The 27,910-nt window shown below is 41.8% G+C and overlaps 1 protein-coding gene and 2 long non-coding RNA genes across 3 annotated transcripts in view; 2 read left to right on the forward strand and 1 right to left on the reverse strand.

Moving 5' to 3' along the window:
• Window positions 1–27,910, forward strand: part of LOC309519154 — a 155,484-nt gene that overhangs the window by 3,474 nt on the left and 124,100 nt on the right. The window lies entirely within an intron of this gene.
• Window positions 454–27,771, reverse strand: DNAAF5 (dynein axonemal assembly factor 5). The gene is made up of 13 exons (XM_082199708.1): window positions 27,198–27,771; window positions 24,423–24,607; window positions 23,738–23,862; window positions 22,940–23,055; window positions 19,067–19,299; window positions 16,735–16,947; window positions 15,570–15,713; window positions 12,804–12,972; window positions 12,119–12,266; window positions 7,238–7,388; window positions 4,349–4,496; window positions 2,938–3,129; window positions 454–1,593 (listed from the first exon to the last, which is right to left on the reverse strand). Exons 1-13 carry the CDS (start codon window positions 27,754–27,756, stop codon window positions 1,448–1,450), a joined length of 2,529 nt encoding a protein of 842 aa, XP_082055834.1. The 5' UTR covers window positions 27,757–27,771; the 3' UTR covers window positions 454–1,447.
• Window positions 7,395–9,398, forward strand: LOC309519200. Its single transcript, XR_014213748.1, has 2 exons — window positions 7,395–9,125; window positions 9,172–9,398. It is a non-coding gene; the product is annotated as an uncharacterized lncRNA (long non-coding RNA).

The following is a 27,910-nucleotide window of genomic DNA, read 5'->3' on the forward strand; positions in this document are numbered from 1 at the left end:
CAATTTAATTTTTAAATGGCTATTGTGCCCTTTGAAAATATTTTTGCTAGTGGGGCTCAACAATAAATACATACCCGCACACAATGATATGGTGAGGTCTGCCTAGCCCCATTGTGGACATCTCTTTAGTGCCATGCAAATACATCTCCCCTGCCCATGCCTTCTGATAGTGAATATGATATTTAGTTACCTCATCACTCATCCCTTGCTTCAGATAATTTAGAAGTTAAATACAGCTTCTGGGTTACTTATTTTCATCAACTGTGAACATTGTCTCCCCTCTCTTTAACCAGTTTCATATCCACAACAGGCCACATGCCCTTGCCTCATGAATGCTGTTTGCTCAGGAGCCTTTAGTGAAGACAAAGGCAGATGCTAATATATTTAACTGTAGAATGTTAAGCCTCTTTTCTGTTTTGCCAGTCACTTGACTTATACACACACACACACAAATATGGACACATGTGATGCATTTTATGATAAAGTATCAAAAAACCAAATGACATACATTAAACATGTCACCAAAACTGGGCACTGTAAGCTAACATGAGAAATCAGTTATTTGCAATGGGAGTTCAGTTACTTGCAGCCCAACCAATAAAGGAAAAACTGGTTCATTTAATAAAGGCACTTAGACATGGAACAAAAGAAAAATTGCAACAAACCAAACTGTAATGAATATCCAGAGAGAAATGCAAATAATTTAATTATTATCTATAATTCATTCATTCCTTACCAAAACCCATCTATAGTTAAGACTCCTCAAATAACACACTCATCACATAGTAATCCAAAGCAGTATAATGATACATGCCCAGGATATTGGGTATTTACATTACCGGAAATGCGGTAACATAAATTTAAATGAAAGGAGATTGCACTTTCTTGCTCTTCCCGCAATGTATGCATGTTGTCATGGCCAGACACATCCAGTCTTAATTCAAATGAAGACAGCCACTCCTCCTTGCAGTGATGAGTGTCTAGGTCGGGGTCTAAATGCTTCACACTTGAGAGGTCCAATAGCAATACTTTTAAAAAACTACCAAGGTCAAAAATAGATTTGAATTCTGCTGCTTGGTAAACCTTTAAATGTCTCCAGATCTTCATTCTGTGTCATAGAGATTTTGTGTCATACAGATCTTACAATATGCAGGTAACTTGTATAATACACAGCTGAGAAACACATTGTAACATCATTCAGTGGTCTAAAGTTCACTGCAGAGATGTTAGATGTGGGATTTGCAACAATATGAAAAACAATGTAACTCTTATTCACACATTTGTCTTTTCAAGGTTTTTTTCTGTTAAAAAAGTTAAAAATATTTTGCCTGTAAGAGTTTTTATTTATATCTGCATGAATGTCAGTATGTGGCAGCTGAAACTTCTCCATTTATTGAAGTATCAACATTGTATGGTACAAATAAGAAGTCACAGCCCACAAAGGCATTTATGATTCTGAGTATCTCCAGCCCGTTGATTCAATGTGCAGCAGCAACTGATCACAGTAGGCTGGAGAGCGATGTTTGCGCACAACTGCTTCAATTTCTTTTGCCAAGCTATCTGGATAGAGAACACCTCCTTCTTTCAAAATATCTGCAAAACACAAGTTTATATACAGTTACCAAAAACTTCCTACTGTTTGCCAAAAACACAGGAGCCTTCTTAGCTTAGAAAGCATGCATTTTTTTCAGAAACAATATGAAGCTGATCATACCAAATATAAATACAAAACTTTTAAAAGCACATGAACTTTAAGTATTTTCATTGTTTCTCCCTGTGCTGCAAACCCCCCCAAAATTCTCCTGGGGTTTTTTCAGGAAAAAATGATGCCTCCATGGATTCCTGTTTGTTTTTATGCAGCCGGCACATTTAAGAGCCCCATATACACACTAATGCAAATTTGAATATTTTGTGCAAAGGAGCTGCTTCCTCCACTGAAATGGAGGAAAGTCTTGCTGTATTAATGCATTGGTGCACCTGCAAGAAGAGCTCAGTGTAATTTGAGCCCAAAGTTGCATGCTTCAGTCACAGACACAGTGCTTGGTAAAACCTGTAGTCAGTGTCAAGCAAGTTAAAATGACATTTTGCACAGGTCTTAATAAGATAAACCAATCATGTGGTGGGTAGATTATGAAAGACAAAGATTGCAAGCTTGGAAAAATTATTTTCTCAACAGCAGTAATAAAACCTTCCACAACAATTGGTGAAGCTACTCCTAACACAGACAAGTCAAACAAATAAAAAGGGACATTAGAGAGTTTAGTCTAGATCTACAAGGAAAGTGTAAACTCTTATTTTACAGAGTTCTTCCCACCTACCTCATTAGCCAAACTAAGGCATCCATGTGTACATTTATTCAGAAATTACTTCTCATGGGATTTAGTATAAGCAGGATTCGTATATCTGTGCCTTTGGAAAGACAACCTCCTTCATCCCTTCCTCTCCGGTTCCTTCCAAGTCCCTTCCCTCCCCCCCCCTTTTCTTTTTTCTTTTCCTCCTGCAATGAGGCTACATTTTAATATTTTAATGTTCCATTATTTTAATGTTGTAATTTATTTTTGTTTTTAAGTTGTAATCATTCACCTTGTTTTTATTATTGCTTGTAAGCCGCTCTGAGCCCGGCCTTGGCTGGGGAGGGCGGGGTATAAATAAAAAATTATTATTATTATTATTATTATTATTATTATTATTATTAATTGCTGCCCTAGCAAGCACCTTACCTTCTCAAAGCTGACTACCTTTCACACAGAACATGATTTCCCACAAGCACTTAAGATACTTCACATTGCCAGAGCACTCTCCTCCACCCAGAAAGATCAAGCAACTCTCTCTCTTTTCTGACCCTCATTTGGTATCACAGGTACTACTGCCCCAGAAAATAGGTGCTTAATCCAACTTCTTAAAAAACATCAAAGCAACAGCTCATTCAAGGCTTACCTAAAACAGCAGACTGGATATTCTGGTCAGGGTCATCCAGGTGAACCAACAGTTCTTGATACAGGAACTCAATGTTGGTTTTTAATAGGGCTTTCTTTTCGTCATTGTTTATACATTTGAACCAGCTGAGCAAGGCATTGGCAGCTGCTAGTCGGACCTCATGCGATGAATCATCCAAACGCTTTAGGAGTTCTGAAAAATGATAAAACAGCACCAAAAGTTTACTATATGGACACTATGCCATATTCAGTAACAAATGGAAATTATGTTGCAAAGAGATGGGGGACTTATTTTGTTCCTAAAATTTACACTCTGCTGACTAGGATCTAGTAGTCTCTCCCCCCCCCCCTCTCTCTCTCTCTCTCTCACACACACACACACACACCAATTAAAAACATTCCATACAATAAAATTAACACAATAAAGCAAAGTAAAAATGTCTTTATTTTCTTCAATTGACTTCCTGAATAAAAACAAAAAGGTAAGGAGATTCTATGCCAAGTATGGGAACCTGTTGTGCACCTCCAGGCTCTGTTAGACTCACATCCTCAACTGCTGACCATGCTGCCTGTGGCTGATGAGAAACAGAGCTTAACAATATTTGAGGGGGCACAGGTTTCCCAATTGCTCCTCTTCATACTGATCTGCCCTTCCCAGCAAAACCACAATTGTTGCCTATGGTTAGCAGATTACATTGCTCCCCCACCTTTCTTGGCTCAGTTATGTTCAAAAATATAGCCCAACAGAGTCATTGCTTTAAAAGGGCACCTTCACATGTGTGAACCACTTGTTTCTGTTCTCCATACAAGTTTGCGCAGAGATCACGTTTTACACCATTTCAATCTGCAATGGTCAGCAGCTGCTTTTGCAGATGCAGCAGCACTTGCTCCGACTCTCATCAAACTGCAAGTGGCTCAGGGCATAGCCACACGATGCAAAAACCTTGCTGGAGCTAATCCGCCCAGGCCTCCTATGGGAGAAACTATACAGGAACCCCACCTGTGCTACTTTCAGCTTCCCCAAAAGTAAGATGAGCTGTAAGAAATTAGCGTTCTTGTGTCAGCTGTCATTATGTAAATTTGAAATTAATTTTAACACTGTGGGTATTTACGTCATTTAAAAGAAACACACCATGTAAACTAGATGGGCAAACTGTGACATGGGTGGCACAAGTAGCAGAGGCTAAGAGGGCCTCTTCACACCTGTACATGCCTATGGGTCTGGTTATGGTAACCAGTCAGGTCCACTCCACTCAGACTGTCTTGCACTCTCCTGCTCCACAGTTTAGCAGGCTAGAAGGTAAAACATAAGAAGGTGCAGGAGGATGCACCTGTACCTGTGAACTTGAGGGGCACATTCTCAAACAAGAGAAGTCAGAAAGATTGGCCACCACTACCAATGGCTATCATACCTGGATAAATTTTGCTGAGTTCAAATTGTTTTATGCAGCCGTCTAGAAAAATGCTGATTATCCGACAAGACATTAAGCGTGTCATTTTGGAATCTTCTTCCAGTGTGGCAACTATTTTGGGCATCAGAATATCTTCAACTTTCAGCATCTGAAACCAAGGAAATGAACCGCCAGCTTAAGAAAAGGGGACTGCATTTACAACCAGTTTGATTTCTGTTATATTCACTGACGACTGCAGGACACAGGCAAACGCCAAGGACAGGGACAGATGCTAATAAAGTAAATCTCTTAAGAAAAGCATTGTCGTCTTGGCTCATTCACTGAGCAGATTTTTCCTTTAACCACCGTGAACAGCTCGATGTGTGGGGATTTGCTCCTGAAAGAAAACATGCATTCACATAGCTTGTTCTTGATCTCTTTACCCTTTTGGCTTGTTCAATTAAATTAATGGCAGATATAATAAAAATGGCTAGGTGAAAATATGAACTGCCTGGCCCTAAGAGGAGGTTATGATGAGTTTGGGTTTCCTATACAGAAACAGACACACACAGATAGAGAACTCATCAAACTATGATGTGGCAAACTGCTTTTGAAACTATCAAAAGCAGTTTGTGATATGGCATTGGCATCAGAGAAAGGTAGTGGGGGAAATCGCACTGGGCACATGCACACCGAACCCTCTGGATCCCAGCCATGTTCTCATGACCTTTTCATTTTCTGTGTATCTGCCGTTTCAGCTCCGTGGGGTACAGTAGAGTTCTCTAAAACCACAATAGAAATATTTCAGGGGATTAGGCACATGCTTTGAAGGCTAGGGAAGCAATTCCAACGAACATATGACATGGCTGCCACCACCAGCACACTTCTGGAGTGAGAGATGAATGATTTAAAGTTAGCATTTCTTTAGTATTCCAGAAGATGGTGCTCATGTTCAAATTTAAGCTCTTAAACCAAGAGTCTTCAACCCAAGACGCACCTTAGCCCCATCTTGCAACCAATATACCCTCTACCCTTTAGCTTTTCAATTTCTAAAAAATATTAAGGCAAAAGCAGAAAGAGGACCATGGCTATAGTACTGGTGTGACACATATTCTACTAGGGTGCAAACCATGCTCTACACTACACAGCCTGCTTTTGAGTAAAGTATGCAGAAGAACATTTGCATTCTAATAAATGCAAGGATGTGCATGCCTTGCATTTCCCCTAGAGGAATCTTCTGAGCTATCTTCCAAACTGTTTAGTCTCTCAGTCAAGTGAGTTTTATTGTCTTGGCCATAAGCAGCCACAATATCCAAATATAGACAAACAGTAAAAGTCAAACTACATTTGTAACAGACCACCCAAATCTCAAAAGAGAGAAAAATATGGATTGCTAGGGTTCGTGCACAAACTCTACATCAGAGATAGGGGCAGATAATACTTAGTGTTACTCCTTTCCCAAGTTGTACGAAACCTTTGAACAGCCATTGCCTACTATTTCATCTGCCTCCTTTTTTGTTGCGTAGCAGCTTCTCATTCTCCAGATCTTCCACACAAACCTCTGTTACCATGTGTGGTTCCCAATTAATAACTCTCCTCGCACTTTGTTCAGTTCAGGGGTCTCCTCCATACCGTTTCATGCTCCTGTATCATGTTTCAATTTTATTCTGCTGCAGCGCAGTTAAGATATGTACCAGCTTGCAGAAACCATTTAGGACAAGGATCAAGTCAGTGCCAGATCACGCAAATGGCAAAAGAATATAAGGAAAGCTGATAAAAATTCTCTAGTCTAACATACTGCTTTCTTGGGTGGTCAAGCAGAAGTCTCCTGGGAGCCCACAAGAAGGGCCATAAGGCAATAGTCTTCTGATGTTGCCAACAGCAACTGATATTCAGCAGCATAGCTTCTCCAAAGTAGTTTGATTGAGCTATTTGGGCAATAGCTGCTGTATTTACCCCTTGAATTTGTCTAATCCTCTTTTAAAGCCCACTTTAAAAGAAACTGATCCAAGCATTGGGCATTTTTTTTCTTTAAAAGCTATGGGCTGGATCCAGACTATGTTAGTGGCACCAAGTTCCCATTAAAATCAGTGTCATTTGTTAATTATTACTCACTTTTCACATTCATTTCAATAGGACCTAGGGGTGACTAACTTATTCCAGCTCCAACCCTTTATTTTTATGATTTAGATAGCGTTGCTTAATATACGAATGCAAAGCTCCAATATTATAAAACCTAAGGCCACCTTTTAAAATTATTTCATCAATACTATTTGTGAAGCAGACAGACCTGTGAGGGTGGAAGAGGGGGAAAGGAATGACCCTGGAGGGGGACTTTGGAAGTCAGTGGGACACAGCAAGGCTCTAAATACAGGTAGCAATGCATTTAAAGTCACTCGCTAAAGGATTTGAATAAAATTAAATATAAGGGCCAATCACTTGCCACTTAGCCCAGTGCCTTTGCTCTCTCATTTGACAGGATGCTGGAAGGTGCAAGCAGATTTACTTCTTACTGAGCAATTGGACAGAATATTGCCTGCATGTGACTTCCAGGCTAGAAATTTACATATTTTAAAACAAAGCCTTCGACATTCAAAGAAGGGGTCAGCTCTCTAATAATACTTCCCCACCCCTGCAAATAGCTGCTGCCCTGTTTGCAAGTGAAGAGTTTCAGAATTTCTGCCTTTTTGATTGCAGATCCCTCCCCCGCCATCAAAAATATGTATGTTAGGAGTGACCTAATGAGAAAATGCTTGCTACCCAAGTATCAATTTTCAGGCTAAACCCATATTCTAAACTTGTCTTCATAGCCTGTATTTTGGCAAGAGCTTTGATTTATAGAAAGACAGAGATGATTTGCATTTCTGTATGACAATATTCAGAATATCAGGGGAGGAGGGGGACGTTTACCTCTTCTGGTGAAAGCAGTTCACTGTAAATAAGAGCCCAGAGGCATGATACAGCAGTCGTGCGGATGGCAGCTGCTGTTCTTCCAGCTTGCCACTGCAGATTAGGAGCCAGGATGTCTTTTATCAGGATCTCAAGGTAGTTACAAAACTGCCTGAAGCCAAGAACAAAGAGCAGCAAAATAAGAAGCTTTGTGTGAACGTGATGGAATGACTGGGAGGGTGAAAAAGCACATTTTCAGTCTTGAAAACAAGATAGCCAGAACAGGAAGAACGAAGCATGAAAAAGAAAAAGAATGAATCTAATATGATGACAGTGTATGTTAACAATACTTCATTACTCAGATTTCTTTTGAGGGAAAGTAAGTGGACTTTGTATAAACATTTCAGGAGGAGGAGAGGCAGAAATCTTTCTCAGCTTCAGGCTCTGCAAGGTATGTTCCTTGTCATCCCAACAGGCCCCTTACTCTAGTGTCTCAGAAACAAACCACTCCAAGTTGACTTGAAGAGGCTTTTAATGTTTCTCTATATAATAAAAATGTAAGAATGTTGTTGTGTAGCCCACCTGCTGCATCACAATCCTGGATTTCCATGAAGTCAGGGCAGGGAAAGGGAGCAAAAGTGAAGATCGCTTGCACTACAGAGTCGCTATGGCTTGGGAGCAGCACTGAGAGGGGAAAGTAGTGTTGTTGTTTTTTACAAAAATGACAGAAGTTTAAGGAAAGCAAGGATGGAGGCACTCTGAGAGGCAATGGCAGAGGGGTTGGCGAGTGCAGCGTGCAAGACCACAGCCCCAGTATACAAGAAGTTACACTTGTTACAAATTCATCTTGTCAACCTCAAACAATGAACTAACCATGGAGCATTTACCTGTCTCAGAACTTAATCTCAAGCATCAACATTCCTCTGTGATACAGGCCAGAATCAGGAATAACTTTTCAGATATTCAGATATGTTTCTATGGCAGCAGAATGGGGACCTGCCATGTTTCTATGGCAGCAGATAAGGGCCAACCTATACTGGTCAATACCTTTGGTGTAGCACTTGGGGAACTTTGAAACTATGAAAACAGCAAAAGCTTTTAATATTAAATGCTCATTTATGCAACCATACGCCTACGTGTTGACATCTTGCCTATCACCCAGTGGTCATGCTCAAGTGATGCCCTATGCATGATCAAATGTTGCGTGTTCCTTGGCAAATACTGGAAAAGCATTTTTGCAGTGATGTGTAAAATGACTGATTATCCACATGGTACCGGCTGCATTACCCAAGGGTTGGGAGCCTACATGTGTAGCATTTTCAAGCAGCTACTGGCTACCAACAGTTATTAGTTGGCCCTCACAAGACAGATTTCCCAATCTTATGTATATTTTTTCCTCCAGCAGGTGGCATTTAAGAATTAGTAGTGAAGACAGCAAACAGCTCTAAGCTCAAATAAAAACCAACAGCTCAACATGCTTTCATCCCATTCTAACATTAGCTCTTTTTAAATGGCATTTAGATGTGCCTAGTTGAGCCAGAATGAGGATTCACATTCAAATGTGCATGCTACTGAAAACAATGCAATGCAGATGAATTGCAATTGACGTGGATACACAATCTAACGCATACTGGATTTCCACCAGCAAATGATATCTGCACAGGTCTCCCAAGCAGGATCGGGGCATTTACATCTTCAAATCAAAATCAACTCAAGGTCCAAATGGGCGTGCAGAAATTGCTTGAACCTAATGTGCACATCAGCTGCCTGGAGGGAAATGGCCAAATGTGTGCCTCATGGCAATATTCAGGATTGTTTTTTGCATGTTACCAAGACTCCACAATGCATTGATTGTATTGTGTTAGTTATGTTTTATTTTGACTGTTGTGACAAAGGGCCACATAAAAATGTGACAAAGGGCCACATAAAAATGTGACAAAGGGCCACATAAAAAGACCTTAATTATATTTTTCTATGGGCCACATTAAAAAAAAATTCATACACATGACACAGCTGTGTAACATCTAGCCAGCTTGCCATTGGCAAAGAGCCACAATGCCCTACAATTTCTATAAACTCCAACAAACATGGTGGTCGTGTGACCATGCCTGAATGCACCTCTATTTTTAAAAATGTATTACTGATTGTATTATATTGTATTATTAAAAGCTATATAGCCATTTCCTCCATCAAGTCATTTCAAACCAGTGTTTGGCTCCGAGGTGGTCTATGCTAAATGACCCCTGAGAACCTTCACGTTTTTGGTAATGGCTTCTTTTAATCCCTTAAATAAAATGTGTCAAAAACACAAAAGATGGGTTTTAGCAGAGCCACTTACTCACTGGCAAAGGAATGCTCTCTGCGAAGACGAATGCATTTAGAAATGTGTTATATTTAATATCTTTGAGGCAAAAGAGGAATAGCACTGCCAAATTGTTCGGAAAAATGAGATATCTGCTCAAGAGCTTTAACAAGGTACATTGCAACCTGTCAGTTTGAACCATTCACACACACAGTTGCCAGAAAATAAAGTCTATTGCATGGTTAAAAGAAAGTGCACACTTGCTTATAAAGATGTGGTAGTTGTTCCAACATGGGAATGTGTCTGTCTTTTGCTCAAAATGAGACTTAAATTGCACCCTTCTCTTCCTATTGGGGACCTGAATTGCTCTCAATATTAGTAATTATCAATAAAGCACCATTACTGTGATTGTAACAGTGAAAACATGAAGAAATCATGTCCCTTCCCCCGAGAATGGCTTACCCATAATGCAAAAACACATGATTTCAATTTGTCTTTGTTAATGGATGAAGAGAACCCCCAGAAGAGCAAAGGGAAAGACAGGCTTCAAGATAGTGCTTGAAAACAGCAAATCTTGGGGGATTTAAGCAGGATACTAGAATAAGAGACATGAAGCCTCTTTAACTCCACCCCACTCCCCAAGAAAGAAGTTGAAATGCAGCCTTCAAATAATACTTCATTTTTAAATTAAGCCCTCATAAAATCGATAGATTGGCTCCTATAGCTATTCCTTTCATGCAGATCCTCTGAATTACTTTAAGAAAATGTTTCATGAAAACAAGGTTGCAAAGATAGCTTTTTTGGCATAGAGGCACTGCAGTTACAATAACTTCAACATGGAAAATCAACAGGTGCAGCTTTTTCCAGTACGGAGGCAGTAGTGAGTGTAGCTATGCTTAATTATTTTTGCCTGTCCCACAGCTGTTGAAAGGACAGAACCACTGTCAAGCCTACATAAAAATGCTGCTATATTTGGCTTATGGGATGTTCTTAAAGTAAGCAGTTTTGTTTTTGTTTCTAAATGTTCCGAAAGTACAGGTTCTACTTCAGAGAGGGGTAGGGAGACCATGACCATTTGTAATCCAGTTAATACAGCTTCTGTTTAAGATTTCCTAGCCTCCACTTTACCAGATTAACAACAGCCTTAGGGATTTTTCTATGTGTGCCTGAAGAAGTCCAATTTAAACTATTTTTGTCTTTGGGCCAGCTTGGTTACTAAGATTGATGTACAATCGCTGACATCATTTTATTCTGGAGTGTCTCAGAATTCCTCCTTCCCTTCTCCCGCCCACCCCCGCAAAAAAAAACCTCCACCCGAGGCTGCAGAATGTCAAGGGTTACAATGCAAAAAATGGCTGCTTGCCAGGAGATTAGGCAGGTGTTGGGACTTGCAGGCTGGCTCCAGTCCAAGCACTTGAAGATTCAGAGGATGTCCAATGCATGGCATAAGGTTGGGAGTAGCAGAAGCAGCTTCTGAAAATGCCTCCTGCCTTTTCCCCAAAACCAACCCCACCCCTTTAATCCTTATTTACCTCAGGGGTTCCCCCTCATTTCCCCATCATACATTCAGCACTTGTCTACATTTGCTGCCAGAAATAAATCAAATCTCACTATGCAATAATATTTTAACATGTTATTGCCATACATCGTGGGAATTCATAGATCAGGGGAGGGACAGCATTCTTCAGTCAAATCCACTCTACAGTACAGATGCTTTCTACGATTTAAGCAAGTGTCTAGAGACACAAGGAAGGTCTCTTACTGGAAAATTCCCATCCAAGGACCTGTAAACTCAGGAAGTCCCTTTTCTACACAACAAGCTTCTAGGCATGCATGATCATGAGTACAGTTCTAAAATCATAATGAAAGCTGGAGTTACTATGGGCATAATTGAAGATGTGTTTACAGTAAGCTTTGAATTGTGCCTTTGGGTTTTTCCATTTCTGGACTTGGCCTATTGGAACATCTTATATTGCTTTTATACAATTTGTGCCAGTGCGCTATAACAACTTCCTTTAACTGGGACTATATATGAGACAGGTTGAGAATAGAAACATCTGAGAACAGGTGTTATATTATGAAGGAACCAAAGAATTGCAGAGTTGGAAGAGACCCTAAGGATCTCTAGTCAGCCCCCCTGCAATGCAGGAACGTGCAGCTGTCCCATATGGGGATCGAACCTGCAACTTTGGCATTATCAACATCACACACTAACCACATCACGCAGAGCACCAAACCACATGGCAATGCTGGAGTTCTCATGTCATGGTCAACCAGTTAAAAGTTTGTTGTGAATGCACAAATGGCACCCATTTCACTCCCCACCCCCACCCCCACCCCCAATGCAAACCAGAGCAACAAACTTTGGACTTTTGGTTTGTCTCTCTCTGAACAAATCATGAATTGAAGCTAGCTTTGTTTTTGGCCTACCAATCGTGGTTTGAGTTAAGCAAGCCACAATCCCATTTTGGACATAATGCTAAGCCAAGGATCATGGTTTGTTGCCCATGCTAGGAGATAAACAAAGTGAGTGAAATCAGCTAATAGCTTACCCTGAACATAATGCTTTATGCCATTATGTGCAACTGAATGGTGCTTACCCTTGAGAATTGACCGTCTCATTTGGTTTCTGAAGCAACTGGGATAAAGTACTGAATAGTTTCAGACGCATCCTGGGATCTCTAGATGTCTGAAGACATGTTTTAAGAATGAGAATAAAATCCCGAAGAGCTTTGCCAATCGTGGGGCCTAAAAAATAAAAGTGGAAACACTGTGTTTTGTACTAGCAGGAATTAGTAGTATAGTATACCTTGCATCTAAAGGCTTAGCACTGAAGACAAACAAAAGCTGTTAAATAAATTAAACTCTTCCCTCTTGAAATGGAAGAAAGCCAAAAAGAACAAAACACATCTTCTTTTGGATTTTGCAAAGACAAGGCCTGGGAAACATAAACTCCAATGTGCCAGAATATTTGAACCTACTTCAAGCTGAGGTTGCAAACACCAGTTTGAAGCAAACCAAGGTTAGCATGAACATCGGTCCTGTTGCAATACTGCCCCATGGAAAAATTTCAAAAGAAAAGATAGAGGGAAATATGCACAATCGAAGGGAGAAGGAAGCTCACAGCTGCTAGTGATCGCTTAATCATGATTAAAATGTGGGGAAATCTGTATTTGCATTAAGCCTATGTTATCCCTATCACTTTAGAGGCGTCATTCCTTTTGGAATTATTGTGTTCTCCCATGATCGTTCACATTCATACCAACTCTGCTAAGTCCACATTACCTGAATGAGTGGCAATCACATCAAACTGTAGTAATTCTGGAGAGAAGCAGGTCCAACGCTCGTGAGTTAAGGATACCCATTCCATAAGTTGAGATATATGTTGTTGATAGAGGCCAACTGCACCCTCCAAGTGCTGCACTTGAGCCAATGAATCCATTGCCTCTTCTAACTGGGGGGGGGGGGAGAGAGAGAGAGAGAGAGAGTTTAGAAAGTGTTGGTTTTAACCAGCTCACTCTGTGAATCCTCACACAACGGGCTGTTAAAAACAATGATGCCTTGAAAACATGATTTATTTATTTTTAACCAGCTGACTAAAAAGAGTGTTTAGCTGTTTTTCCGATCATGCCACACATGAAATGGTCCTTTAAACAGCCACCTTTTCTAGTGATCAGTTTGTCTGCCTTCAAGACACAACTGTTTTGTTTTTTTTTTTAATCTAACCTTCTGCAGCCCATTTATATGCTCTGATATCTCATCTCGACTCTGGTGTGCCTAAATTGCTGTAACCTGCCTTGGGACCTGCTAACGAAGGGCAGGTAAGAAATATTACAGTAACAACAAAAGAAAACCCCATATCCAACTCCCTGCTTAATCACTCTGTCAATTCTTCTTAGATTGCTGCTCCAGCTTTGATCACTTCTTAAGATTCCTGTCCTCCTCCATTCGACTGCCACTTTGACTTCTTTCTTCCTTCTTTAGATAGTCAGTTCCCCTGCAACAACCAGGACCTCTCTTCCCTGCACTAGTCTTGCACTGGGAACATTAAGCAAACGGAGCACATCTGCCTGTCTCTGGGAGCCTTGGCTTCAGGCTGTAAAAGCAACTATACCTGGGGAGCACTGCTTGGATAATAAAGTATGCGTCATCCATTTTCAGGATTTTCTCAAAAAAAGAGAGAAAAGATGTTAAGCAGAAAGGTGAGGTTCTTAAGGTTCAATGAATGTACTGTTCACCAGGAAAAGGCTCAATTTTCTCAAAGGACATCTATTTGGATGCTATCAGCACTGAACATTTTCTTCCAACTTGTCTAGACAACCCATTTTCCTTCAAAATCATGTTGTTCAGGAATTTATTCTTTTAAAATACACCAAACAGGCCCCCCACACTGAAAAACGAGATTCCTGTGACTTTGTACAAGCGTCGTGACTCCATACCTCTAAGTATTCTTTCTAGCTTTTGTGTATAAATTAATGCAAAATTAAGGTGCATTACATTTACAGTTTTGAAACCAACTTTCAAAATTATGACTTTTTTGGAAGTTGCTTGTCAGTGACAAGGGCCATAAATACCAGCTGAGATTATCATGCCTAGAGCAACAGTACAGGAAGTAAAACAGTCATTATGAAGAAGTAAGTGAAGAAGTAAATGAAGAAACAAGTCTGGCAACAAAGCTTGCTTGGGCCACCAAAGAGCTACTATGAAAAGATGGCGGCCTGATTTATTTGGCATCCGACTTGGGAAGAAAGTGATTTATGGTTCGGAGATAGCCATCAGGAGGAAAAAAGGCCAGCCTTTATCAAAGGCATCTTTGGCTGTTGCCTCCGATTTTAAATAATGACTGAAACATTTTTAAACTTAGGATGGGTGTGGAGGTGAAAAGGGCAGCTACCGAAAAGACATTGCTGTATCCTTTGACTAAGTACAGAAAGAAAACTTTTTAAAAAAACATATTCTGAGTTATCGCAATTGGCACAAAAAAGACTAGTATCATTAGCAGCTGATTTCTTTACGGTTTTGAGAGAATGCATAACCTTAGGCTGAAGAATACCTAATGTATTCCCGGTACAAAGTATATTTTGGGTTTGCTCTGACTTGCAGGTTTGTGGTTGCTCCCCCCCCCCCTCTTATTTTTTAGCTAAGATCACCCCTTCTGCAGCATTTGCAAAAAAAACCACACGCTTGGGTCTTTTTTTCCACGATGCTAGCTCCAAGAGATTAAAACAAATCCATCCTTTGAGACCACTTCTTTATGGATAATCTTTTCCCTTCGGGGAAGTTCCAAATAAAGGTTTTATAATGAAGCTCAGATAGTACTCTGAAATCCTGCCGTGAAACATGGTACACTGCATAATTAGTGAGGGTAATTAAAAAGGTCTTGGTTTTCAGCTTTTTGTCTGGTGGCTTATAGGAAAGGACACAGCTTGGTGATAGAGCACACAATTCGCATGCAGAACATTCCCCAATTCAATCCCTGAAACCTCCACTACAGGGATTTTAGGTAGCCAGTTTGGGAAAGGCCCTGCTGAGGATCTTGGAGAGCTGCCATCAGTTAGATAAAACCAAATTGTACCACTGATAGAATTTGGTGTAAGGCAGCTCTGCTTTTTCTGTTGTATCATCACTTGGGGACACTACAAAGCTTTGTGCGCTAAAGCAGGGAAACCTATAGACCCTTCCAAATGATGCTGGTGTGTAACTCCTGTCATTCATGACCATTTGTTATGCTGGTAGGTGCTGATGGTAGGTAGAATCCAACAACACCTGGATGACGACCGGTTCAACGTCCTGAGGATAAAGGGCCAGCTTTGGCAAGCCAAATATGGTGCACAGGCTTAACCATGCTGACCACAAGCTTAGTACATTTTCGGGCAGTAATTTTTATTTTTCTATTTTTCAGACTGCTTTATTTTTAGTCTTTGCTGCTCAATTGCGAGCGTCTGAAGATGCCACACCTGGAAAGAACCAGTAAGTTCAATGGCATTTGACTTAAGGAACCAAACAAAATCAAAACACAGGACCATACAGCAGTGGTTCTGTCAAGGTTACCTTCACATGCAAGGGTCCAGAAGTTGGGATTGCTGTTATCGTTACCAAAACCTTCGTTAGCTGAAGGCTTACTTCTTTACAGTCCTCTTGGCATACATCAATGAGCGCTTCCACACAGCAAAGCAGCTGCTCCATGTAAAAGACCTACCAAATACAAACAGAAAGGAAATGCTTCCACAAGGCAATTGTTGACGTTTTCGTATTGCTCTGCCTTAAGTCACATGGCCATATCCACGTTGTTTCATGGTGGCCATGAAAGCCTGTATTCTCCCATAGTTACAACTATGCTAATCACTGTGGCCAAAGGCCATGTAAACACAACAGGAAACAATCATTATCTGAAAAGGACCTAGGGGTCTTAGTGGACCCCAAGCTTAACATGAATCATGAGTGTGATGCAGCAGCAAAAAAAGCTAATGCTGTTCTAGGCAGCATCAACCGAAGTATAGTTTCCCGATCATGGGAAGTAATAGTTATGCTCTGTTCTTCCTTGGTCGGACCACACCTGGAGTACTGTCTCCAGTTCTGGATGCCACAATTTAAGAAAGATATTGATAAGCTGAATGTGTGCAAGGGAGGGCAACCAAGATGATCAAGGGTCTCAAGCCTTATGAAGAACGGTTGAAGGAGCTGGGTATGTTTAGCTTGGGAAAGAGGCGGCTGAGAGGAGATATGATAGCCATCTTCAGATATCTAAAGGGCCGTCACACGAAAGAGGGAACCAGTTTGCTTTCTCCTGCTCCAGAGGCTAGGCCCTGAACCAATGGATTCAAGTTACAAGTTCCTCCTAAACATCAGGAATAACTTTCAGACAGTAAGAGCTCTTTGACAGTGTAACAAAATCCCTTGGGATGTTGTGGACTCTCCTTCATTGGAGGTTTTTAAGCAGAGGTTAGATGGCCATCTGTCATGGATGCTTTAGCTGAGATTGGACTAGGGTTGGACTAGATGACCCCAGGGGTCCCTTCCAACTCGATGATTCTGATTACTGTTACCAAAGCTGCCCTAAAAATGGTTGCGGATGAAGGGCGGTATGTAATGCAATGCAATGCAATGCAATGCAATGCAATGCATCAAGCCTAAGGAACTATCTGAGACAAGACTTAAAAGACTTACAGGATCTGGATACTGTCTATAATTGCAGCTTATTTTGCATTCTCCTTACCTCTTCAGACCGCTGTCTTATTTCAGGGCAGTCCAGTGTGCTGGCAAGGTCCACCAAATGAGGCTGCAAGACTTTCCTTGGCGAACCCCTTATAACTGCCGCTAGAACCATGAGGTAGGATGGCATAGGCACTTTTTTGAGGTCAGACGTGATTAACTTCAGAGATACCGCTGGGCTGACAAAGGCGCCAATCAGCTCCGCTGCATTCACACACTATGAAAGGGAACACAAACACGTTGCCCAGATTATGAGAGGCAAAGGACCAAACAAATTCAACGTGGCCATTTTAAAAACAAAAACCGAGGACACCAGCTTGTTTGCCTTTGCTCATTTTTAAAAAAATGCTTCAGAAATTGCCTTGTAGGCCTTTCCACTCTTTCACTCATAATTTTATGGATGACAAAGTTTTCTTGACATGTATCAAAAAGCTCAAAACAAGTGCTCAGATGCCTTCTTTCAGCACCAACCCCTCAAACAGGCATCATGCCAAATAGCATATTGATGGCTTACAAACCTACTGTAAGCCATCCTTTCACATTCTGGTTTACTGGCTAGTAACAAACCACGATCTGTCCATTCAGATACCATGCCACACCATAGTAAGCTTCCTTAACAATGGTTTGGGGTGTTGCCTCAAATTGAGCCCAACTTTTTACTTTTTAGCGAGGAAGAATGGCAAATCCTAAGAACGAAAGAAGAAGCCTACTAGATAAGACCAGAATCCCCACAGAGGCCAAAGTGATGCCTTGGGGAAGCCCTTGGGCAGGACACAAAAAGAGTTGCCTTTTCCTGTTGCTTCTCCCAGCAACTGATACTGACAGACATACTGCCTTTGAATCCCAGAGGTTCAATACAGCCATCATGACTAGCAGCCATTGATAGACTTTTTCTCTATGCCATTCCTGCACACACGAGCTTTGGAACACGACAAATGAGTAGCCATTCAAATCCAATTCGCTTATTGATTTTTCAGAAATGGACAAAAATGCAATATTCTCTTCATCAACATTATCATTTATAGTTTTGCTTGCAAGTTTTACTAACATTATGAAATGGGAAAGAAGATCCTTAAGCATTATTTTTACCCCTAGGAGTGTCTTTTTTACTGTTCACATGCTGTGCTGCTAAATAAGCATGCAAACTTTCTTAAGGTTGGGTTTTAAATGGCACCTACTGCAAATAATAAAGTGGATTAATTATTGCTTCCACAAAGACAAAGGAAAACAGCAGGAAGGAAGCCTAAACTTGCCATGTCTGAACACCGATTAAAGGTATCACATGGAACACACATACTTTAATATTGTGGGAGGATTATGCAGCAGAAAGAGGGAGAAAAAGATAACGTGAAATTAACTAGAAAGGGCATGAACTGCACATAGTTTTAAAATGGAATTTATCCCCCCAAGCATTTACACTTTAATCTCCTGCTTATGATTTTTAAGAGGCTGTTAATGCTTTCACTTGGCCCTCACCACAGGTGATACTTGGAACAATCTCACCATTGATCTGTATAATCGAAGAGATATACATTTAGTTTATGAGTGCCTGTATAAGTTTCCTATCTGCCCTGATCTAGCAAGGATGATCCACAAGTGGATTACCATCCTGGACTGTCTCCCACACGTTCAAAAAAATTGCGTAGCATGCAGGAAGAAAAATATCTAGGACTTGGTTGTGCTAGGTTTACTATGGTTAACAACCATGGAGCACAGTTATGTGTGGTGAAAAGGTCTCTGCAGAGAATTTACTAAAATGGAAAGAAAAAAAACCGTTTCCAGAAAATTTCCAGCTGGATTTCTCCATGGAATTTTTTTTCACTTTTATGATTCCTATCATAAAAACAAATCAATAACTAAACGAATGGACACAATCAAATCAAATTTGAATGGATACGGTATTAGTCAAATCTAAAATAAAAATTATAATAATTAACTTCTTTTCCTAGGAAACAAATATATTTATGCACTGCAGCATTTCAGGAATGCTAAAATTAGTATAAACAGTCCTGTCCTCCCCTCTCATAATCTAAACAATGCAAGGGAAATCTGTGCTACTGAGTTATCTCTTAAAATATTTACAAATGTTCCAATAAATGTTCCAAGTAAAGCTTTGAATTTGTTTGAACCTAACGTTTAAACCACACACAGCTATTTAGCTATTAGGAAAACTTTTAGAATATTTATGAAGTGTGTAACATTAAGCCAACTTTTTAGTTTTACCAAAGACAAGTCCGTTAACATGCTAAACCAGGTCTCTGTCAGCCCAGAGGAGCAGAAATCTTTCTGGAAACCGTGTTTCACAAAGGGGGTGAATTTGAAATTTGCAGACTTACATTCCTAGTCACATTACTTTCCTCATCTGAGCACACCCGGTACAGAGTTCTAAGGAGGAGTTCCATGTGCTGTGTGATGTGGTCCTCTACATGTTGCAATAATATAACCAGAAGCTGTGATGCCTTTATTCTGGTGCCCTCAACCCAGTCAGTTATATCATGGCAGAGACCAGGAAGTATTTTGAAGATGTTTCTGATCACCAGCTCCCGACATCCCAGATCTGGACGAGTCACTAGAGTGAAAGAAAAAAATTAAAGAAAAAAGAGAGAGAGAGAATTCAGGGTTAGGGAAAGGCCTGTGAAACAGCTGTATGTTTTTAAGTTCTTGAGTCACAACAGGTATGCCTACAATGGAACTAGAGTACGCAAGCTATACCCAAAGCACTAAGCACATTTTGTTTGCGAATGCATCAAAAGGAAATGAAATACTGTAATCTCACAAAAAGAAAGGGTCAGCTCACATAGGTGGTGCTGTTACCAAACCTTCTACCTGCACACCCAACTATTTGCATGGACAAAGTAGTATTGGAAAGTGGTGGTACATAGAAAAGAGATGACCTGCAAGTGCCGTGACCACAGCAGCCCTATTTGGACCAGTCATGATAAAAGGTATCACAGAAAGGGCACCTAAAAAAGTACACATGAACCTCCAGTTTATATGCAGCCTTCTGCATACATGCGGAAAAATATGAACCTTAGCCAGCACCCTTATATATGTAAATAGGTCTACAAATATCCCTAATGTGATTTTTTAAAATGCTCCAGATGCACCTTATTGCTCACTTTTCTGACTTTTTCCATTGCAAAACCCTGAAAAGGATCTCTCCAATGTCCTACCCCCTCCCCCGTCCCGCAAAACTGCTCTGGTGTTTGATTCAGAAACCTCAGAATATGGCTTTATTCTTTCTCAGGATGTTGCTGTTGTTGCTCTTTTCCAACACTGCCAGTACGATTTTAAAAACCTTTTCCTGATATCTGTCTGTTTTGTAGGATGTATAGTTTTAATTACCTTTGCTAACAGAGCTAACAAGTCAGCTCTATCGAAACAGCCTGCGATTTGGCTGGACACTCTTGATGGGTGGACATAACATTCTTTTGGCAGTCTGGCATGAACTGTGAACAGCAGCTATAGGCAATTCAAGACTAATGAGGTGTCATTCACTATCCAGATGTAAAAGACACAAGCATGGCCCTAAGAAATGGGCAATGGGATACTTTATTTCTTATAATATAAACTGCTACAGCCCAGCACTCCATTCAAATATTAAGATCCTCTTCAGAGGTTGAGTATCCCACCTTCACAGGAGAGGTGGATGGCAACCAGAGACAGGGGCTTATTTGGTGGTGGCACCAATGCTCATGCAGTTTCCCCTCCTGACTGAATGATCCGTCCAGCACTTCCCTTTTAAATTTTTAGATACCATGTCCTTTTTAATCTGCCCAAGCTTTTAAGAAACAACACTTTGTTATCTGATCTGCAGAGAACTCTTACATAGGCCATTTTATTTATTTCAGGGTATTTTCTCATCTATTTATTTTTATTGCTTGATGCTTGCTTCAATTTTTTTCAATTTTGCAGCTTTGAGTTTTTAAATGAACTGTATTTCAAAAGGTCTTCTCGTTTTTTTATTAGTATGTATTGTGCACCACTTTGAACATTTTATTTTTTAAAAAAAGAAAACACAGAGGTGCAGTTCTGAAATAAAGATAAATGAAGACAATGCTAATAGGAGGAGGGTTGTTGGTAAAATGGAATTGACTGAAGGAGCAGACTCTCACAAAAGAAAGCCCTCAAGCATACTGCAGTTTGCATGAGGCCCTCTACTTGTGTGGCTGTACAAATAATAAAAAACCCCTGATGTAAAACTTAAACAGGATGCAGAACACAGAAGTGTTTGTGAAGCACCTACTTAAAGGGAAGGATCTTCAAAGGCACTCTGAACTAAGGCTTCTTTTTGTCATGGAAGAGAGCATTTGGATTATGGAAATTGACAGCAGAAAAACAAAGAGGTCAAATTCAGAAATCCTGCCTGAGAAGACAAAGATAGAGAGTGGCATCCCATTTGACCAGAGGCATCTCCCCCCCCCTCACCCCCCAATGATTTTTGACTGGTCCTTTTCAACAGTTCCCTTCATTTCTGATGCACAAATGCAGCTATTTCATCCGCATATCTCACTCCTGTCAAAGGCTTCTCCGCTGCCCCCTACCTTTTCCTAACCTGTCTGCACCCCTATCCTAAGGCAATGCTTTCTTCTTCTTCTCAGTGGAAAGTCGCCCTATTGTCAGGATGGCTTTCAGTTCCTTCTTTGCTTTTCACCCTGACCTGCAATCTCTGTCAACGGGAGATCAAAGCACACTGAGGCAGAGGTGTCAGGTTCATTAGCTTGCAGCTAGAAAAACTGGGGTTAGAGAGAAAAATTCAGGAGCAGGGGGAGGAAGGAAACGGGTGGTCTGCATTTTGGAGGTGAAGTTCTTCAGAAACCATTTAGCTTCTGTTAGAGAGAGAAGCAGATACTGAAATATACCTGTTACATGGATGTTGGAGATTAAACTTGGTGCCTTGGAACGTAATGTGTTTATAATGTGTTGGCACTGGCATGATTAGACTGTACGTCTTGCCTTGATCTAACACACACTGTGATGTGTACATAAGCCCCTGTCTTGTAACCCCTGCAGAAATGGGGTTGCCTGTATTTTATGTAACTTGGTAAAGGGATTTGTTCTTGTATTTATTTATTTATTTGGAATTTTCGAATCAATTGTGCTTTACAACTTGAATAAAAAAGGGAAAAGGTGCCATAAACTGTGCCAAATATTTCCCCAACAGGTTGTTTACAGAAAACACCAAAATAAACTTTAATGGATTTCACCAGGTCTAGGAGTTCTTAAAATGCCCCAAATGTAAAATGAGGAAGCATTTGCTACTATCATTGAAGACGTCTGTTAAACATGTTAAATCATCAGCAGTCAGCCTGTAGCACAGGCACCACACGTTGCACAAGCTGCAGTCATTTGGGGCAAAGGTAGAAGGACCTGTAGCCCTGGTTATTCCTATACTCCTGCCTTGGTGTCGCAGGTGTGCTCGTCCCCAGCTCAATAAACTAAAATTACACCAGAGCGCAGTAGCCTCTCATGTACTGCAGTGCACATGAAAGCAGCAATCGCTCATGCTTTGGCCTCACCTTACATCACAAAAGGCTTGCCAAAAAGACTGGCCACTGTTAAAGTTGTCACAGCCAGGTAAGAGCTTGCCTCGTACAATTCTTTAGTAAAGGGAGAGAGAACAAGAACCATTCCACAAACCTGTTTTGAACTTCTTAAAAGATATACTGAAAAATTATCAGGTCAGTTGTCTAAAAAGGTCCATAAATCTTTCCACAGGAGATGCAATTACAAGATGTTAGAAGGCACGATGCATGAAAAATCTCAGCTCAGCTAGGCAGTTGGGGGATTGCCCAACCTTGTGATCTACACTTGTTTTGCAAAGAACATTGTCTCACACAGATCCTTTAATGCTTGTTATTACTCACCAGCTATCTCTGCTGCATAACAATTTATCCTCTAGCACCCGCTTGGCTGTTATGCCTCAAATTATTACAGTAGTCTTACCAAAGCTACTAAGTACTCTAAGTATCATCACATGACCCCTAACTACAAAGAGATTATCTAATAGACAAACATTTTGTTTTTTATAATATTTCAAATTTTAAAATAACACATTAAATTTCCAAATATTTCAAAATGTTTGCATTTTACTTTCTCATTAAGAGATGCTTTGTACCTGCCATATCAAATAGCTGCTCATTACAGGCTTGTGGAGATAATAACGGGACAAGAAATTTGCACCCTGAACATTTTTTCATTATACTCACATCCTGGAGGATAATAAGGTGGCACAACATAGAAGTCAAGTTTATCTTTAATATCGTTCTCGTTTTCTTTTTCCCATTGCGAGCCTACTTTCTTCCAATAAGTTAGAGCCAGTTCCCTAAGTGTAAAACAAAGGCATCAAAAACACACATTATATATAACATACACAAAGAAGTTTAACAAGTGTGTCACTTAAAAACAACGAAATCCCTTTTCAGCAAATCTGAAAGTGTTGGGGTTTTGTTGTTTTTTTTAAAAAAAATCACTCTCTGAGGCAATCTCCACAGCTGCATATCTAAGGTCCCTGGAATTTGGTACATGTGCCAGTCACTGAATGTAGCGTCAAAGGACAATCTGCATGTGTGAATGAGCCATCACAGATTCCTCAGAATAGACTGACCTTTCATATTGGTATTTCAACTCAAAGGACATACTTTTCAGTGCAAAGGTAAAAAAAAAAAGCATTCAGCTGAGAGTCATCAAGTAATGAGAGATCCTTAGGTACATGGATGTGTTTTCATTTGGCTGATGCTTGAGACACAGAAGGAAAGCAAGTATTCTGAGCCTTGGGTCAGCAGATCTCTTTTGCGTACAGCAGTAAATGTTACTTTCTGACTGGAAGCCTTTGTGCATACAGCTTCCACCTTCATTCATTTCAATGCACATACATTAGCGATGGACGAACACACCATTTCAGTTGTAGAGCTAGACAGCATGGTCCCACTCTCTATTTTAATACATGACCTGCAACATCCAAATAGAGCATAAATTATATAAACTGGATTCTGAGCTCTACTTACTTGTTTTCATGTATTTCGTCAGTAAGGCCACTGAGTAACAGAGGAATTAACTTGTGAAAATAAGAGTATCTATCCCGGAGGTGCAGTAGCCACTCTCCAGTGACACTGATAACAGCCTCTCTAACCTAGAAATATTTAAAAGCAATGTATGACACATTTACATCCATCAAATATAAAAACAGATCATTGTACTACTTTTTTTTAAAAAAACAACAGCAACCCATAACTCATGCAGCCTGAGGTTTTTGTTAAACTTCTTTTAAAAATAAAGATTCAGCTTTCTTCATACATCCCTGCAAGTTCTTTGAGATGGAGGGGGAGGGGTTTGTTTGTTATTATGTTATGTGTTTTTGTGGTTTTATACTGTAAACCACCCTGTGATCTTTGAATGAAGGGTGGTATATAAATTAAATAAATAAATAAGAAATAAAAAGAAATATAACCCAGGCAGGCTTTTACTTTATCCTTCATCATAACACGCAAACTGGTGTTCCATAAATTTAGTTATAAAAGCCTCATTTCAAACAGGAAAATCTTAAAACAGTCTTGGAAATCTGACAGCAAAAAACTAAAGAGAAAAACTGTTCCAAGATTGCAGTGCTAAAATTAAATATTAAATATGGTCTCTCACATGTATCTTCAAGAAATAACTGCTTGGAATACAATTTAGCCAGAACCAAGTTACCTGTGGGATCTCATCAAAGCACCGCTGGGCTAGGTGAGAAAGCACATCGTCCAGAGACTTCACATTGCCATACTGAATCACTGCTCCTGTAGCCTGAATGACAGCAACACGGACTCTATAGTGTTGATGGGAAATTGCTTGCATTAAGGGATTGATCAAACTTTCTGACTGCAGGTGAAAGGTATCTGGCAGAGAAAATAAAGAAAAATTATGTTACTCCTGGTGAAGTAGTGTAGTTAGGTGTGTGCACTGTTTTATAATAGAATGCTGAGCAAAGACTTGGACACTACCAATATACAGCCTCCAATGAATCTGTAAGGGTGCTGTGGAATGGTAGAACAGCAATCTTAATCTTACTGGAAGATTTCATTTCAGCTGCCTTTTTCTGTATTTTCTGCAGGGGGCAGTGGAAATGGGAGGTCACAGAAAGGTCAAAGTGGGGCCAAGGTGAGCTTTATCATACATTTTTGATAAGAGAACTATTTCACATCAACATTCTTGTCTTAAACATGTTTCTTATGAATAAATGTTATTGATTTAAATCATGTTTTAACCTTCAAGTAAGCATAGATGAGTGCATTATTTTGATTTCCAGTTTATATGTGCAAATTGCCTTCAGATAGGGTCCAGCATACTGGTTTAGCCATGGGGGGGGACATTTTACGTCTCTTGGGGGTGACTGCCCATCCTCTTCTGACACCACCTATGACTTGGCTTCTTCAGTCTGCTGCTCTTAAAGACAAAAGCAACCCAGGCTGTTAAGTTTTCACTTCTCCTGTGGTCTTTTAGTAAGATGTAGTTGCCTTATATACAGAAGCAGTCCTCTAGCTCAGTATTATTTGCCACATGAGGGGTCACTTAACATATGCCCACAGATGCCTTCTCTGGCACTCTCAGGGTCCTCCCCACCCCCAGGGCACATATACAAAATTAGGTTTGATAGCAGGTTTTAGTTGTAGGTGTGTACTGTGGTGCCCACAGGAGTTTCTCGTTTCCAAATGTGTCCCCATAGTTGGGAACCCCTGGCCTACACTGACTGGCAGCAATGCTCCAGGGTTCTAGGCTGGGTTCTTTCCCAGCTCTACCAGGAGATACCAGGGGCTGAACCTGGGACCTTCTAGATGCAAACAGATGCTCTACCAAGGAGCTGCGGCCCTTTCCCTAAGTGCAAATGTGGGTAGGGGGATCACATCCACACCATATTAATTTAAAGCACATGGCTTCCCTGAAATAGAACTACAATTGCCAGCACCCTGAACAAACCAGAGTTCCCAGGATTCTTTTTGGGGGAGAAGCCATGTGCTTGAAACATATGGCATGGAAGTGGCCAAAAACAGGGCTCCTGTTCCATCTCCACTATAAGTGGCATTATGCCTCTGAACACCATTCGCTGGGATCACTGCTGAGCAGAGTACTACTGCCACTGTGAGAAGAGGATGTGGATCAGATGGGCCCCTGGGCCTAATCCAGGAGACTCATTTTCTTATGCAACTTCATTTGTCCTAAGAGAAGGAACAGTGATGTGTAGGGCTTCCCTCATGCTTGATCTGGAAGCTGCAATTAGTCTAGAATGCTGCAGCAGGAGTAAGGAGTAAGGCCTTGTCAGCATATAACACCTACGCTCAGAGATCTGCACTGGTTGCCGATTTGCTGCTGGGCCAAGTTCAAGGTGTTACTATCAGTAGATGAAGCCCCTATCAACTTGTGACCAGTTTACCTAAAAGATCGCCTTACCCCCACATGTGCCCACTTGACTGCTTTGATTGGCACAACTGGCACTTTCACAGGTGTCATATAATACCTGCACTACAAATTCAAACACTTTGTGTGGCAGCGCCTGCACTTGGGAACACCTTGCCTATGGAGATCAAGCAGGTCTTGCCTTCACCACACTCTTTTTCGGCACCTGCTATAAACATTCCTGTTGCAGCCGCGCGTACCTGGATACTTAGAAAGTTGAGGTAATTTCAATCTATTTTAGCCGGTTAACTTTTGCATGTTTTAAGGAAGGGTTGAGGTTTCTTATTTCTTGATTTTACGGTTTTACCTTTTGGTAAACCGCTTTGAGATTTATTTTAAATGAAACAGGACCACGAGACTTTTCATATCAGGGTCTTGAGTTTGGAGTCCCACGTTGGGTGAAAGATTCCTGCATGGTAGGGGTTGGATGTACAATCTCCCCCAACTCTACAAATCTGTGATTCTGTGAATGAATTTGCGCTGTGGTCTAAACCACGGAGCCTCTTGGGCTTGCCGATCAGAAGGTCGGTGGTTCAAATCCGTATGACGAGTTGAGCTCCCGTTGCTCTGTCCCAGCTCCTGCCAACCTAGCACTTCGAAAGCACGCCAGTGCAAGTAGATAAATAGGTACTGCTGCGGCGGAAAGGTAAACATCATTTCCTTGCGCTTTGGTTTCACGTCACGGTATCCCGCTGCACCAGAAGCAGTATAGTCATGCTGGTCGCATGACCCGGAAAGCTGTCTCGGGACAAACGCCAGCTCCCTCGGCCTAAAAGCGAGATGAGCGCCGCAACCCCATAGTCGCTTTTGACTGGACTTAACCGTCCAGGGGTCCTTTACCTTTTTTCTTTACCTATAGCAACCCAACTCCAGCTGGGGGGGGAACAAACACCTTTTCTCCACTGTTCTTCAAAGTGCCCTGGCCCCCTTTCCTCCCCCCCCCCAAGCCAGGCTTCTTCTCTGCACCCTCCCCACCCGCCAGTCCACCAGGCAGCCCCTTCCTCAACCCCACACGCATCTCCCCCCTGCGCGCACCTGGCATGGCCTTGGCGCAGGCGGCGGCTCCCGCGCAGCCCTCTCGCTTGGCCTGCGGATACGGGTCGAGGAGGGCGCTGCGCAGGGCGCGCACCAGCTCGGGCAGGTAAGGCGCCAGGGCGTCTCCCCGGCACGCCTGCAGCAGGAGGCTGAGCAGCTGCAGGAGGCCCAGGCGCAGCTCCTCGCACGGCTCGCCTTCGCCCGGCGGGAGGCCCAGGCGCTGCGTCAGCGCCGGCACCAGGCAGGGCAGCGCCTGCTCCGGCCGGCTGCCCTGGCTCACGCCGTGGCGGGTCAGCTCCAGCGCCAGCTCCCGGCAGCGCTCGGCCGGGTCGGCCACCAGGCAGCGTGCCAGAGGCCGGAGCATCTCCTTGGCGAACACCTCCTGGAGCACCGGCGGCGGCAGCGGCCGCTCCAGGACCGCCGCGCGGAGGCCTGCCAGCCCCTGCAAGCGGGACTGCCGGGACCCGTCCTGCAGGCGGTCGAGGTGCCGGGACACCGCTTGGCTGACCTCGGCCACCCGAGGGTGGTGGTCTCCGATGGCCCCAGGCTCGTCCGCCATGCTGCCGCGTGCCCGTTGCTAAGGGAAGGCGGCGGCTAGGCCCGTTGCTAAGGGCCCCGACGCGGCTTCGCGGCCGCCGGCGGTGTTTGTTTACGGCGCCCGGCGACGTGCTTTACGGCAGGGGCCGGAAAGCGAGGACGCGGCTCGCTAAAGC

The sequence above is a fragment of the Podarcis vaucheri genome (genome assembly GCF_965113315.1).
Source record: "Podarcis vaucheri genome assembly, chromosome: 14".
Taxonomy (NCBI): Eukaryota; Metazoa; Chordata; class Lepidosauria; order Squamata; family Lacertidae; genus Podarcis; species Podarcis vaucheri.

What these genes read in the sequence shown, in the direction of transcription:
- DNAAF5 (XM_082199708.1), bottom strand. Translation starts at nt 27,756, where the DNA reads ATGGCGGACGAGCCTGGGGCCATCGGAGACCACCACCCTCGGGTGGCC. An exon ending in AAAGTAATGTGACTAGGAAT is followed by an intron (nt 16,948 to 19,066) that starts GTAAGTCTGCAA and finishes TCCCTTTCATAG; the next exon opens with TGTGTGAATGCAGCGGAGCT. An exon ending in CTGGACCCTTGCATGTGAAG is followed by an intron (nt 12,973 to 15,569) that starts GTAACCTTGACA and finishes CCCCCCCCCCAG; the next exon opens with TTAGAAGAGGCAATGGATTC.